A 14,584-nucleotide genomic window follows, 5' to 3' on the forward strand; every position below is an offset into this window, starting at 1 on the left:
CCCTCCCCTGTCCCAGGCCCAGGAAGGAGGACGGCGGAGGAAGAAAGGGGTTCTGGTTGCGAGCGCAGGGATGTGGGTCTGCGATCGGCGTCCGAGGGCGTAAAAAGGAGGCCCGAGGACTGCGCGCGGGCGGGCAGCGCGGGAAGCCGGGAAGAAAAGAGGGCGCGCGGGGGAGGAGGCTGCGGGCGCGGGGCCCGGGGCCGGGGCGCTCACTTTCTCGCGCCGCTCGCGCTCGCCGTCCAGCTCCCGCTGCAGGCCCTGCGCGCGGTCTTCCGCCTCGTCCGCCTGCTGCTGCAGGGCCTGGATCTTGCGTTTCACCGCCTCCAGGGAGTTGAGGCCGGCCATGGCGCGGAGGCGCAGAGGCGCACGGGCAGCGGCGGGCGCTCGGCTGGACTCGGCTCCGGCGAGAGCTGCACGGCCGCGCCCCGGCCCCCCAAGCCTTTGCCTGCGCGGGGGCCGCCCCCGCCTCTCCCCGCCCCCCGGGCCGGCTGCCGTCGGGGCGATGAGGTCACCTGGCCGGGCCGCCGACGTCAGCACCGCTGGGGGAGGGCCTGACGTCGGCACCGCTGGCCACAGCTGCTGGAAAGTGCCCCTTTTCGGGACTTATTTGGAGAAAGCGCTGGGAGGCGCCGCCTTCTCCTCCTCCTCTTCCTCCTCCCCCTCCGGCTATCCCCGCCCTCCCGGCCCCAGGGCTCCGGCCTGGCCCCGCTGCAGGCTCCCGCATCGCTGCACACATACGTCGGAGGCTTTCTTCTCCGTGAGCTCCAACTTCTCCTGCGCGTCCTTCAAGTTCTCCGAATATTTATCCAGCTCGTCCTCTGTCCCTTTTAGTTTCTTCTGGAGGTGTGTCAGTTCCTCCTCCACCTGGGGACGACAGAGCGGGGAACGGGTCAGCCTGGGGGCGGGCACGTCCCCGAGGTGCAGGGGTGGTCCCGCCCCCAATATTCACAAGAGTCCTTCGTCTCTCTCTGGGCCTCAGTTTCCTTATCTGTAAAACAGAGGTTACAATAGCAGGCACCAGGCCATCCAAGCCACCTGATAGTAGGATTTTCACATTCGTCCTGAGGACCAGCTGTTTTAGCCTTATCGGGATCCCCAGTACTCTAGGGAGATCGATAGCAGCTTTTGGGAAACTGAAGACCCCTAATGTTTTCCAGAAATACACATTCCAGTTTCAGGGGTGCAGCCTCACCATAATCTGGAGTGAAGCAGAATCTCATTCTCCGTGCCTGGATCCCCCTGCCCATCCCTGTCCCCAGCCTTTCTCCCTCTGGTTCTGACCCCAACACACGGTCAGAGAAACTTTCCAAATACGCCTGCCCTGCTTCTGCCTAGAACCTGCTATGGCTCCCTATGGCCCAAGGCAGTGGTTCTTAGACTGTCTTACCAAAATACTCTGCAGGGCCGAAGGGCTCAGACCTATTGCCTCATTTCTGGGCTTCGGGGGCTTGGCTAGAAGAGACTCGCCCCTACAGGATCACTTTGTTTGAAGACTCGGGTTAAATCTTTAAAATTTTTGCATATAGGCCATGTTCATTTTAATAAAGATGTCCCCTACTTTCCCTAAATTTTCAGTCCTCTGTTTATCCCAAGAGTCTGCCCCCATTCTCCCACCAGTCCTAGTCTGAGAAGCTCAGGTCTATGGGATACAAACCACAGACCCCATCACCTCTCTATCTTTGTCACCCCCTGCCACACCGGTCTAGAGTTGGCTCAGGAAGTCGTTCCTGTCACCTCCAGGCTGCAGCTCCCTCCCTGGGCCCCCCAACTCTCTGGATTAGGGTGATTATATCCAGCTCATGCCTGGATTTGACTTTCTTTTTTTCTTTTTTTGGAGTCTCGCTCTGTTGCCCAGGCTGGAGTGCGGTGGCGTGATCTCAGCTCACTGCAACCTCCGCCTCCTGGGTTCAAGTGATTCTCCTGCCTCAGCCTCCCTGGTAACTGGTATTACAGGTGCATACCAGCACGCCTGGCTGATTTTTGTATTTTCAGTAGAGACGGGGTTTCACAGTATTGGCCAGGCTGGTCTCAAACTCCTGACCTCAAGTGATCTGCCCGCCTTGGCCTCCCAAATTGCTGGGATTGCAGGTGTGAGTCACCACACCTGGCTTGGATCTGACTTTTGCCTCAGATGGTTTGACACTGATCTTGTTCCTGCTCCCAGGGTGGGCAGGCAGCCCCCACTGAGCCCAGCTTCGTTCTCCTGCTTCCTCCCCACAGCAGGAGGCTCAGAGAGGTGGAATGACTTTCCCTAGGTCACACAGCACAGGGTTTGAGCTCAGGTCTTCTGAATATAAGCCTGTTATGAACTGAATGTTTGCTTCTGCCCCCTCTCCAATTTGTATGTTGAAGCCCTCATCTCCATGTGATGGCAATTGGTGATGGGGCCTTTGGAAGATGATGAGGTTTGGGTGAGGTCATGAGGGTTGACCTGCCATGATGGGATTAGGGCCCTTATGAGAAAAGACCAGAACTTGGTTATCCTCTTCCAATGTGAGGACACAGCAAGAAGGCGGCTGTCTGTAAGCTAGCTAGAGAGCCCTCACCAGACATTTAATCTGCCAACATCTTGATCTTGGACATCTAGCCTCCAGACTGTAAACAACAAATGTCTGTTATTGAAGCCACCTAGTCTATGGTGTTTTGTTGTAACTGCCTGAGCTGACAAAGACAAAGCCCTTGGCCTTGTTCCTCACACCAGGCCAGCTTCCATTCCTCCCTCTCTGACTTGCTTCTTTTCTCTTTTTTCCTGAAGAGGGTATGTTAAAAAAAAGCTGCTGTACCCGTGGCTTCTAGACCGAGCTCTGAATCCTATCTGGGTTACATGCTCACTCCTGAGTGGACGTGCAAAATGTAGCAGGTGCTCCGTATGTGTGTGTGTGTGTGTGTGTGTGTGTGTGTGCGCTTTTTTTTCCTTTTTTTTTTTTTTTTTACACAGTCTTGCTGTGTCTCCCAGGTTGGAGTGCAGTGGCGTGATCATAGCTTACTACAGCCTTGACCTCCTGGGCTCAAGTGATCCTCCCGCCTCAGCCTCCTGAGCAGCTGGGAAGTGTGAACTCCAGGCTTCCCATCTTGCGGCCTGCTGGGTGTCAGCTGGAGGATGGGGGTGGAGGCTGGCAGCTGGGGGTTCAGCTGAAGTCACTGAAGTGACCTGCAAGGGTCTCTAACTGAGATGCCACAGAGAGCAAGTAGGGCTATCCTGTCTGAAGTCCTCAGGAGCATCCCAAGCTATGGGGAGGTGACAGGGCCCAACCCAGGGTGGCCAGCTGATCAGGGCAAGGTCAGAGTCTATAGGGCGTGACCTTGACCTCCAGGTGGGGAGCCTGGAAGCCTGACTCCAAATTCAAGCTCTGCAACCTCCGTCCCCTTTTCTGGCCTTGGTTTCTCCATCTGCAGAAGAGAAACCTTGACATGCTGGTCTCTGAGCATTCCAGCAGCTGCTTTTGAACTTCTGCCTTGGCTGAGAAAATGAGCCAGTTTCCTTAAAGACGTTTCAAAGGTCAATCTTGACCTATACTGTCCACCTGACTTCCTTCCAGATCTGTGGATCACAGCCTTTATTAGGTGCCAACTGTGTGCCCAGCACAGGACTCTCCTAACATGTAGGAAGAGTGAGAGCAAATCTGACAGCATTGAGCTCATCAGCGTATGAAGGTGGTTTGGGTGTTTCGTTTTGTTTTGTTTTTGTTTTTTTGAGATAGGATCTCGCTGTGTTGTCCAGGCTGGTCTCGAACTCCTGGGCTCAAGGGATCCTCCCACTTCAGCCTCCTGAGTAGCTGGGACAACAGGCATATGCCACCCCACCTGGCTGGTTTGGGATTTTTTGTTTGTTTGGTTTGGGGTTTTGACTGCTTTTTTGGGGGCAGTGTTTGGGCATGAACAGGTGAGGATGGAGATAAGGCCGGCAGGGGGCTATCTGGCATTTAGAATGTATTGGGCATAGGCCGGGCGCGGTGGCTCAAGCCTGTAATCCCAGCACTTTGGGAGGCCGAGACGGGCGGATCACGAGGTCAGGAGATCAAGACCATCCTGGCGAACACGGTGAAACCCCGTCTCTACTAAAAAAAAATACAAAAAACTAGCCGGGCGAGGTGGCGGGCGCCTGTAGTCCCAGCTACTCGGGAGGCTGAGGCGGGAGAATGGCGTAAACCCGGGAGGCGGAGCTTGCAGTGAGCTGAGATCTGGCCACTGCACTCCAGCCCGGGCGACAGAGCGAGACTCCGTCTCAAAAAAAAAAAAAAAAAAAGAACGTATTGGGCATGTTACGAATTTTTTTTGATATTTTTTTTGAGACGGAGTCTTGCTCTGTTGCCCAGGCTGGAGTGTAATGGCGTGATCTCGGCTCACTGCAACTTCCACCTCCCGGACTCAAGTGATTCTCCTGCCTCAACCTCCCTAGTAGCTGGGATTACAGGCTTATGCCACCAAGCGCAGCTAATTTTTGTATTTTTTGTAGAGACAGGGTTTTGCCAGGCTGGTCTCAAACTCCTGACCTCAGGTGATCCGCCCACCTCAGCCTCCCAAAGTGCTGGGATTACAGGTGTGAGCCACTGTGCCCGACCAGGGTGTGTTACAAATATTGTCCCAGGGAAGCCCCATACTACAGAAGGGCAAACTGAGTCTCTGAAAGGGGAAGGGACTTGCCTGATGCCACACAGATGGGGGATTTGAATCTTTGTTAGTCTGATTCCAAAGCTGGTTTGCTCGACTTCTAAACCATGCTGGACCCACTGCTAAGAATGACTTTCTGCTTTTTACTGGGAGGGCTTCTACTGTCCCTCCGTGCTCAGTCCCAAGGCTCCCCAACCCTGGTGGCCTGCTCTGCTGCCCTGAGCAGAGGTTTCATCACCCCTACGGCCCTCCCAGCCTCTGTCCCTCCCTCTGGTCTGGCCCTGACCTCTGAGTTGGAGGTATTCACGGTCTGTCTCCCTCAGCTTGGAGTTCCTTGGGGGTCAGGTCTGGGGCCACGATGGGCCCCAGCATCAGAACACTGTAGGAAGTGTTTGGGATGAATCGATGACACAGCCCCAAACCCTTCAGTGGTAGGCAGTGAGTATAAAAAATAAATGAGAGCTGGGCGCGGTGGCTCATGCCTGTAATCCCAGCACTTTGGGAGGTCGAGGTGGGTGGATCACGAGGTCAGGAGTTCGAGACCAGCCTGACCAACATGGTGAAACCCCGTCTTTACTAAAAATACAAAAATTAACCGGGCGTAGTGGCGCGTGCCCGTCATTGTCCCTCTGTGAGCCTCAGTTTCCCAGCCTGTCATAGGATTACCTTAGTCCCTGCAAATGTGGCCTTGGGGCGGGGCTGAGGCAGGATGTGGGGTCAAAGGCCAGTGGTGGAGGATGTTGCTGCCCTGGGAGGGGAGTGGGCAGGAAGCGGCCAGGCTGGGCCTCTTTGTCCTGTTCCCACACTGGGGAGGCAGGGCCAGAAATCAGTGCTTGGCTGCTGGGATCAGGCTGGCTCAAGAGCCCGAGAGCTGCTCTCTCTGGCCTCCTGCAGCATCAGGCACTCTAAGTGCCTCTATTCCCCAGCAGGACTGGCCATCAGCTCCCATGGGGCTCTGGCTTCTGCTTGGGAATTCTGGGATCTTGGGTTTCACACCTGAACTTCAGAAGGCCTCATGTGCTCCCATTTCACAGATGAGGACACTGAGGGCCCAGAGATGTGCAGTAACGTGTCCTCAGTCATGAAGCTAGGAGAGTCACAAAGACCAGGCTCTGTGGCTCAAGTCTGTGATCCCAGCACTTTGGGAGGTTGAGGTGGAAGGATCACTTGAGCCCAGGAGTTCAAGACTAGCCCGGACAACATAGTGAGACCCTGTTTCTACAAAAAAATAAAATAACTAGCTGGGCGTGGAGGCGTGCACCTATAGTCCCAGCTACTGGGGAGGCTGAGGTGGGAGGATCACTTGAGCCTGGCAGTTTGAGACTGCAGTGAACTGTGATTGCACCACTGCACTACAGCCTGGGCAACAGAGTGAGACCCCTATCTCTAAAAAATGAGGCTGAGGTGGGAGGATCACTTGAGCCTGGGAGTTTGAGATTGCAGTAAGCTGTGATTGCACCACTGCACTACAGCCTGGACAACACAGTGAGATCCTCATCTCTAAAAAATAAAAATACATTTAAAGACTGACATACACAAGGTGTGTGCTAGTCTATGGAGTGTTGCCTCAAAGCCAGTCTATGGAGACTGGCTTTGAGCCCAAGTCTACTCCAGTGGGCATTTTTGTGGGACAAAAAAGACATAATGAAAAGAACCTGTCCTCACCTCCTTGGCCATGCAGCTGGCTGGAGGTTTTGAGGATCCTTCCCTTTTGAACTTGTGACTGCCTTGCGAGACAGCCACTCACACCTTAGTAAGAATTAGAACCATAAACTTGTTTCTCTCTGAATCTCTGGCTAAGTCCCTCATGGTGAGGGCTAAATGATGGCTAGAAGCTGGCCCAGCATAGGATGAATGTCTGTGTTTGCGAGGGAGGGGCACAGAGAAGGCGAAGAGAGCTTGTGGCAGGGAACATTGGGGTGGGGCTTGGCCTGAGCGAATGTGCCACAGACTCTTAGGGCAGCCCCAGGGCATTGGGGGCTGGGGAGGCCCAAAGGGGAAGTAGGGTGGGGCAGGAAATCAACCCACATTTATTGAATGCTTACTCTGAGCTAGGCACCGGGCCAATGGTTCCACCTGTACAGTCACCTTTAATCCTGTCACGGGGCGGCGAGGGAGGCCCTACTGTCACTTCCATATCTCACTCAGGCAGCCGTCCGGGACACCCAGCGACTAAGCCATGACTCAAACATGGCCAGTCTGAGCCCCGAGCTTTCGCCTTTAGCTGCTGGGCTGGCCTGGCTCCTAGCCTGGGTGGGGCTGGGCACTCAGTGCCATGGTCTTAGGCATCTCCCAGGGCTTATCGGAGACCTGGACGCTCCCCAGGGCTTGGCAGTTGACTTTGGTGTGTGGATAAGCTTTGTGGGGAACATGGCTCTGTGGGAGGGGACTGCCTTCCTTCCTCCCACCCACTGCTCATGTCTGCTCTGCTCCAAACCATGGCCACGGCCTTGGGACTCCAGTGCACTCTCGTTCCAAGGGTTCCCAGGACTCTTGTCTCCAATGCTCTGGGTCTGTGTGGGCTCTTGGCTGCCGGGAGATGAGAAATGGCCTCCCTGTCCGTCTGCCATGGGCGGCCCATCTCCCCCGGCCTCCAGGCTTATAGCAGGGACACCCCCACATACATATTGAGATTCTCAGACTCACTCTCAACTCTACTGCTATCCTAGTCCCCAGAGCCCACCCAGTCACCCCTGCAGCAGGTCACCGCCCTGGGATCCCACCACACACACAAGCGCCCTGCCACTCTCCTGGGCAGCTGCCCAAGAGACTGTGGGCTCCTGTTACAGTGGAGGCTTCCTGATCCAGGGGCATAGCGTCACCTACACGCACACCCAGGTCTGCACAGCCCCCCTCACATCCACACGCATATGCCAGCAGAAACAGTCACTGACACACACGCTCCGACAGAAACACACACTCATCCACACACACACAGCCCAATAGAAACACACACACCCACCCACACACACACACACCAATAGAAACACACACTCATACACACACACCTCGACAGAAACACACACTCATCCACACACACACCAATAGAAACACACACTCATCCACACACACACCAATAGAAACACACCCTCATCCACACACACACCAATAGAAACACACACTCATACACACACACACCAATAGAAACACACCCTCATCCACACACACACCAATAGAAACACACACTCATCCACACACACACCAATAGAAACACACCCTCATCCACACACACACAATAGAAACACACACTCATCCACACACACAATAGAAACACACACTCATCCACACACACCAATAGAAACACACACTCATCCACACACACAATAGAATCACACACTCATCCACACACACAACAGAAACACACACTCATCCACACACACACCAAGAGAAACACACCCTCATCCACACACACCAAGAGAAACACACACTCATCCACACACACACCAAGAGAAACACACACTCATCCACACACACAAGAGAAACACACACTCATCCACACACACACCAATAGAAACACACACTCATCCACACACACAAGAGAAACACACACTCATCCACACACACACCAATAGAAACACACATTCATCCACACACACACCAAGAGAAACATACCCTCATCCACACACACCAAGAGAAACACACACTCATCCACACACACAAGAGAAACACACACTCATCCACACACACACCAATAGAAACACACACTCATCCACACACCAAGAGAAACACACACTCATCCACACACACAATAGAAACACACACTCATCCACACACACACCAATAGAAACACACACTCATCTACACACACACCAATAGAAACACACACTCATCCACACACACAATAGAAACACACACTCATCCACACACACACACCAATAGAAACACACACTCATCCATATGCACCTCAATAGAAATACACACATACACACACGCCAACAACAGAAACACACTCATCCACCCACATACACACCCATAGAAACACACACTCATCCACACACCCCAACAGAAACACACACTCATCTAAACATGCACACACACCCCAACAGAAACACAGTCACCAACACACAAACAGAAACACACATCCAAACATGTGCACGTGCACACACAGACACGCCAGCAGAAACCCATCACCCTGACACACATATGCCAACACAAACATAGCCACATCAACGTGTACTTTCACTGTCATGCCAGCATTTGCACAAGCACACACACAGCCTCTCCAACTACCCTCACAGACCCCCACCATCTACACGCAGACTCACAAACACACCCACACTCTTTCACACCTACTTTCCAACAGCCGCTTGCAGCGTCCCACACACTCACAGCTCTTCTAGTACACACTCGTTCTCACAGTCACCTTTACCCCTCCGCACTCTCTTCAGCTGAAACATACGCACATGTACAGACAGACACATAAAACAGACACATACAACACATGTGCACACACAGAAATGCTCAAACACACACAGACACACAGAGAACTCACACACACACAAATATGTGTACACACACAGACATGCGCAGAAATGCTTAAACACAGAGACACGCAGATGCACAGACACACGCTCAAACATACACAAATACATGTACACACAGACATACAAATGCCCAAATATGCGGATACACACACAGACCCAGAAATGCTCACACACACACAGAGAATTGCTCAAACACACACAAATGGCCGGGTGTGGTGGCTCATGCCTGTAGTCCCAGCACTTTGGGAGGCAGACGCGGGTGGATCACTTGAGGTCAGGAGTCGGAGACCAGTCGGGCCAACACGGTGATACCCCGTCTCTACTAAAAATACAAAATTAGCCGGGTGTGGTGGTGGGTGCCTGTAATCCCAGCTACTCATGAGGCTGAGGCAGGAGAATCGTTTGAACCCAGGAGGTGGAGGTTGCAGTGAGCCGAGATTGGGCCACTGCACTCCAGCCTGGGCGACAGAGCGAGACTCCCGTCTCAAACACACACACACGTACATACACATGTATACACACGCAAACACACGCACACACACACAAGTACACACGTACACACACACATGCTCAAACACACGCAAACACACACACACAGCATGTCCCCAGCCACCCTCTCTGTTACACAACCTCCCAGCTCAAACACCTCTACCGCTCTCGTGAATGTTTTCACTCTCTCCCTCCCCACACCACCTCTCTGTCAAACTCACTTTGTTCGCGCTGGCCCTGCTGGGGAAGGGTTCGATCGTCACCCCCCTTTCAGCACGGGACCCCATCCAAGGAAGGCAATGGTCTCCTCTCGCTCTTCCTCGGCCAAAGCATCAGCTCACTGTCCTCCCCACCGGCAGGTGTCTGCGACTCCCCACCTGGGCTCCAGACCCCGGCCTTCCGCACAGAGAGGACGCCCAGCAGCCCAGCGCGGCCCAGCGGAGGGCAGCTCACCTGCTTGCACTTGTCCTCGGCGGCTTTCTTATCCGCCTCGGCCTGCTCCGCGCGGTCGATGGCATTCTCCTTGTCCAACTTCAGCATCTGCATTTTCTTCTTGATGGCCTCCATGGCTGGGCTCTGGCGCAGGGGGCGTGGGGAGCGCGGCTGGCTCTGTGGGGGCTGCGGCAGGCGGGGGCTGCGGCTGCGGGGCCGAGTGAGCCTGGCAGGGTGGAGGAGAGGGCCTTATAGCCTCCCAGGGTGCCCCCGCCCTCCTGCCGGGCGAGTCTTGGAGGAGGCCCAAGCCCAGGCCGGCCGGGCCAGCCGCCACTCGCTTGCTCAGGAGGACTTGGCCAGCTCACCGTGCTCCCGGCAGCCCTCGCCTTATTTGGACCTAGGATTTTCTTAAGGGAAGAAAAAAAAAAAAAGATCCTAGCCGTTTCCATTTTTAACCTGGTGACACAGGTCCCGCGTGGGTGTGTGGGCACGGCACAGGCCCAGGAGAAGCTGCCCAGGCAGGACCTAGGGTGGGGGCTGCCCTGGGCTGCCTCAGTTTCCCCATCCGTCGTTGGGAGGAATGAAGAGGGCTGTGGGTGGGTGCGGAGTCCTGGCGCTGCGATGTGGGGAGGCTCCTGTCTTTTCTGCCTTGGTCTTGTCTGTGGCCCCCTGAGCACCTGGTCCCTCAAAAATGGGAAAGTACTTGTGAAGTAAAATGAGCAATTCCCCCTACACACACGTGCTTTTCTCTGCCTAGGAAATGTTAGGAAACGTCTATTTATCTTTCAAGGCCCAGATCCAATGGTCCCTCCTTCAGGAAGCCGTCCTGGATTCCTAGACAGACTTTTGGACTTCCAGCCCAGCATCAAGCCTCCTCCTCCCCTTTGGGTCCTGCCTCTCCAGTATCAGGGATTAGACCTGCACCCCATTTCCTGCCGCCACCCCCAGGGAGCCTTCCTGGATTTCTCCCACCTCTTTCTGCTGTGCCTCTGTCTCTCTTTTGGTGACTGTCCCTGTGTCTCTCTCAGCTCCCCGCTTAAGACTCTGCCCCCAGCTCTCTCCATACAGGACCCCTGTACCCTAGTTTTCTCACCCCCAGGCCTTTGTGCCGTCCGTCTCCTTGGCCCTACTGTGCCTCCTTTCTCTCCTCCAGCAATCTGGGGCAGGATTCGCTGACTCCAGAAAGCTTTTTCCTTCCTTAGAGAGTAGAGCTAAAAGAATAAAACAAAAAGAAAGTTTTTTTTTTTTTTTTTTTTTTTTTAAAGAGAAAGTTTAATTTATTGGCTCATTCATTCAGGCACTGAATTCCTCTCATGTGCTGTGCCCTAGCAGTGCACACTCAGCATGCGGGAGCTGTTACTGTTATTATTCGAGCATCATTTATGAGATGTGACCTGCTTTGGGGCAGGCCTGGGGCTGGGTCTCGTCTGTGGTTTTCTGAGCGCCTGGACCCTAGAAGATGGGAAAGTGTTTGTTAAAATGAACACACACACACACAGGCACACACACACACACGCACATACACACACTTCTCTGCCCAGGAACTTCTGTTTATCCTTCAAGGCCCAGATCCAATGACTCCTCCTCAAGGAAGCCTTCCTGGATTCCTAGACAGACTCCTGGACTCCCAGCCAGCATCAAGACTCCTGTGTGGGATGAAGTGGAGGTAGGGAGGCCTCCTCGTTTTCTGCCCAAGGCTGTAGAGGAAACAGGATCGTGGGAGAGATGGGTAGTGGTCAGTGCCACTGGGGACTGTAGGTTCAGGCCAAGAGTGTCCAGCTCCCGTCTGCCCCCTCCCAGCTGCCTCACTGTCCATTAAGCCAGCTTCCTTCTCTTTGTCATAGTGAGAACTTCATCCCTGTTGGTGCAGGGGCTGAAAAGGTAGCACATAGAACATTCTAGAACTTCTTTCATGCACTGAAGACGTTGACTTCTCCCTGTGTTCTGGAATTAAGGGAGTCCTTAATTAAGGGAGCCCAGACCCCTCCCCAACTCCATTTTTCATCCTTCCGCCTTATACAACCCCTCCCCCATGCTACACAGACAGTTTCCTCCTGTGACAAAAGCAGACCAGAATAATTGCATCTCAAGGGACGTCAGTCACGATAAAAGGATCCTGGGTGGATAATGAAGAAATGCCATTCATGGACTAAGCTCAGCAGATGACTCACAGATCCCACTTCACTCTCCCTGAGCCCTAAACGGGGGACTGTTTTTATTCCCCCCGTTTTTTTTTTTTTTTGGAGACAGAGTCTTGCTCTGTCGCCCAAGCTGGAGTGCACTGGCATGATCTTGACTCACTGCAACCTCTGCCTCCCGAGTTCAAGTGATTCTCCTGTCTCAGCCTCCCGAGTAGCTGGGACTACAGGTGCCTGCCACCACGCCTGGCTAAATTTTTGTATTTTTAGCAGAGACGGGGTTTTGCTATGTTGGCCAGGCTGGACTCCAACTCCCGACGTCAAATGATCCACCCACCTCTGCCTCCCAAAGTGCTGGGATTACAGGCATGAGCCACCATGCATAGCCTTTTATTCCTATTTTTACAGAGGAGGAAGTTGAGGCTGGCCTTCCATGTCAGAGGCCATCCAGCCAGGAGAGGCGGCTGCAACGGAGGCCCCTTTGCCTTTACAACAAACTCCAGGAATGAGCTGCGGTTATGAGCCCCTCCTTGTGCTACAAATGGGGAAACTGAGGCCCAGAGTGGCTCACCCACAGTCACCCAGCTTGTGAGTGGCCCAGTTGACTCTAGGACTGAGACTCCACCTGCCCCGCTCCGCCACAACCAGGCCTCCATGCCCACCATTTCTCATTCTCTTGACTGTCTCAGGCTGAGTCATCAGAGGTCAGTCCTGATCTCCTCCGCACCCCTGCTGTCCCCCGCTGTCCCCAGAGACCCTGGGACCAGCCTCGCCGCAGGTGGTGTGGCTAATTCCAGGCCTGACACCACCGGCCTCGGAAAGAGATCCCTCCCGCAGGAGATGTCTGCATGCTCCATGGCCTTGTAGGGAAGACCCTTGTCCCTGGTTCGGTTTCTCGCAAAGGGAGCTCCCGGAGGTGGAGTCAGATGCGGAGGAGGGGAGAAGCAGGCTAGGAATGGCGTTAGGACTAGCTGCGTGACCCCATCAGCATCTTTTTTGTGCCCTCCTCTGCAGGCTTGGTAACGGACATACGTCTGGGTATGTGCTCCAGGGAACACACCAGGAGGCCTGGTCGGGGCTGGGAGGGTCATTTGGGGTTCCTGGCTGCTGGGGGCCCTGCCTCAGCTGTTCAGGCTGTGTATTCTAGAGCATGAGGCAGGTGGAGGCTGCCATTTATAGCTCAGGCGTGAGCTTCCCTCCTGCACTTCAACCTCTCCAACTGGGGGCTTCTAAGGACGGGGTGGGGGAAAGAGAATGGCCCATCAGCATCCCAGCTGCCTCCCAGTCATGAGACCCAGAGTCATTTATCAAGCATTTACTACCATGTGCCGGTTTTTGGAACACTGTGGTGGACATGACTCATCCCAGTGTGGCGAGACAACCGATAACTGCAATTATGGAATTAATTACAATAGGGCAAATGACTGTCTTTTGATACAAAAGTTCAAGGAGGTCAGGCAAAATGGCTCATGCCTGTAATCCCAGCACTTTGGGAGGCTGAGGTGGAAGAATCACTTGAGGTCAGGAGTTTGAGGCCAGCCTGGGCAGCATAGCAAGATCCTATCTCTACAAAAGATACAAAAACTAGCTGGGCATGGTGGTCTGTGCCTGTTATCCCAGCTACTCAGGAGACTGAGGTAGGAGAATCACTTGGGCCCTGGAGTTTGAGGCTGCAGTGAGCTTCTCTCTCTCCTTCCTTCCTTCTTGGGCCCTGGAGTTTGAGGCTACAGTGAGCTTCTCTCTCTCTCTCTCTTTCCTTCCTTCCTTCCTTCCTTCCTTCCTTCCTTCCTTCCTTCCTTCCTTCCTTCCTTCCTTCCTTCTTTCTTTCTTTCTTTCTTTCTTTCTTTCTTTCTTTCTTTCTTTCTTTCTTTGTCTCTCTCTCTCTTTCTTTCTCTTTCTTTTCTTTCTTTTTGCTTTTTTTCTTTCTTTCTCTCTCTCTTTCTTTCTTTCTTTCTTTCTTTCTTCTTTCTTTCTGGAGACAAGGTCTCACTCTGTTGCCCAGGCTGGAGTGCAGTGGCACAATAGTGACTCACTACAACCTAGATCTCCCAGCTTCAATTGATCCTCCCACCTCAGCCTCCTGACTAGGTAGGACTACAGGCATGTGCAACTATGCCTGGATACTTTTTTGTTTTTGTAGAGGTGGCGTCTTGCCATGTTGCCCAGGCTGGTCTTGAACTCCTGGGTTCAAGAGATCTTCCTGCCTTGGCCTCCCAAAGTGTTGGGATTACAGGCATGAGCCGCTGTGCCTGGCCTGCCATGAGCTATTATCGCACCACTGCACTTCAGCCTGCGCATCAGAGACCTCATCTCTTTAAAAATGCAAGGACAAATAGTTTATTTGGGAGGTGACCCAAGGAGATACAAGTAGAGGATGGGAAGTGAAATAGGGAAAAGAAAGCAGCCAGCCATTAAGCATGCATTGTGAAA

The 14,584-nt window shown here is 53.6% G+C and overlaps 4 protein-coding genes across 10 annotated transcripts in view; all 4 read right to left on the reverse strand.

Moving 5' to 3' along the window:
- TPM4 (tropomyosin 4) overlaps positions 1-10,390 on the reverse strand; it is a 35,893-nt gene extending 25,503 nt beyond the window's left edge. The window contains exons 1-2 of one of the 4 annotated variants that reach the window (XM_050769763.1): positions 9,806-10,076; positions 739-864 (exon numbers count right to left, since the gene is read on the reverse strand). In XM_050769763.1, the coding sequence (XP_050625720.1) occupies positions 739-864; positions 9,806-9,871 (192 nt within the window). In that variant the 5' untranslated portion in view covers positions 9,872-10,076. Of the gene's footprint in view, positions 1-213; positions 667-738; positions 865-9,805 lie in introns of those variants that run through there. The other 3 variants (XM_050769762.1, XM_050769765.1, XM_050769766.1) reach the window with 3 other exon arrangements.
- AP1M1 (adaptor related protein complex 1 subunit mu 1) overlaps positions 1-14,584 on the reverse strand; it is a 212,477-nt gene that overhangs the window by 159,412 nt on the left and 38,481 nt on the right. The gene's annotated exons all lie outside the window — the stretch shown is intronic.
- Positions 1-14,584, reverse strand: part of FAM32A (family with sequence similarity 32 member A) — a 182,885-nt gene that overhangs the window by 119,992 nt on the left and 48,309 nt on the right. The window lies entirely within an intron of this gene.
- Positions 1-14,584, reverse strand: part of RAB8A (RAB8A, member RAS oncogene family) — a 405,903-nt gene that overhangs the window by 56,747 nt on the left and 334,572 nt on the right. The gene's annotated exons all lie outside the window — the stretch shown is intronic.

The sequence above is a fragment of the Macaca thibetana genome, chromosome 19 (assembly GCF_024542745.1).
Source record: "Macaca thibetana thibetana isolate TM-01 chromosome 19, ASM2454274v1, whole genome shotgun sequence".
Classification (NCBI taxonomy): domain Eukaryota; kingdom Metazoa; phylum Chordata; class Mammalia; order Primates; family Cercopithecidae; genus Macaca; species Macaca thibetana.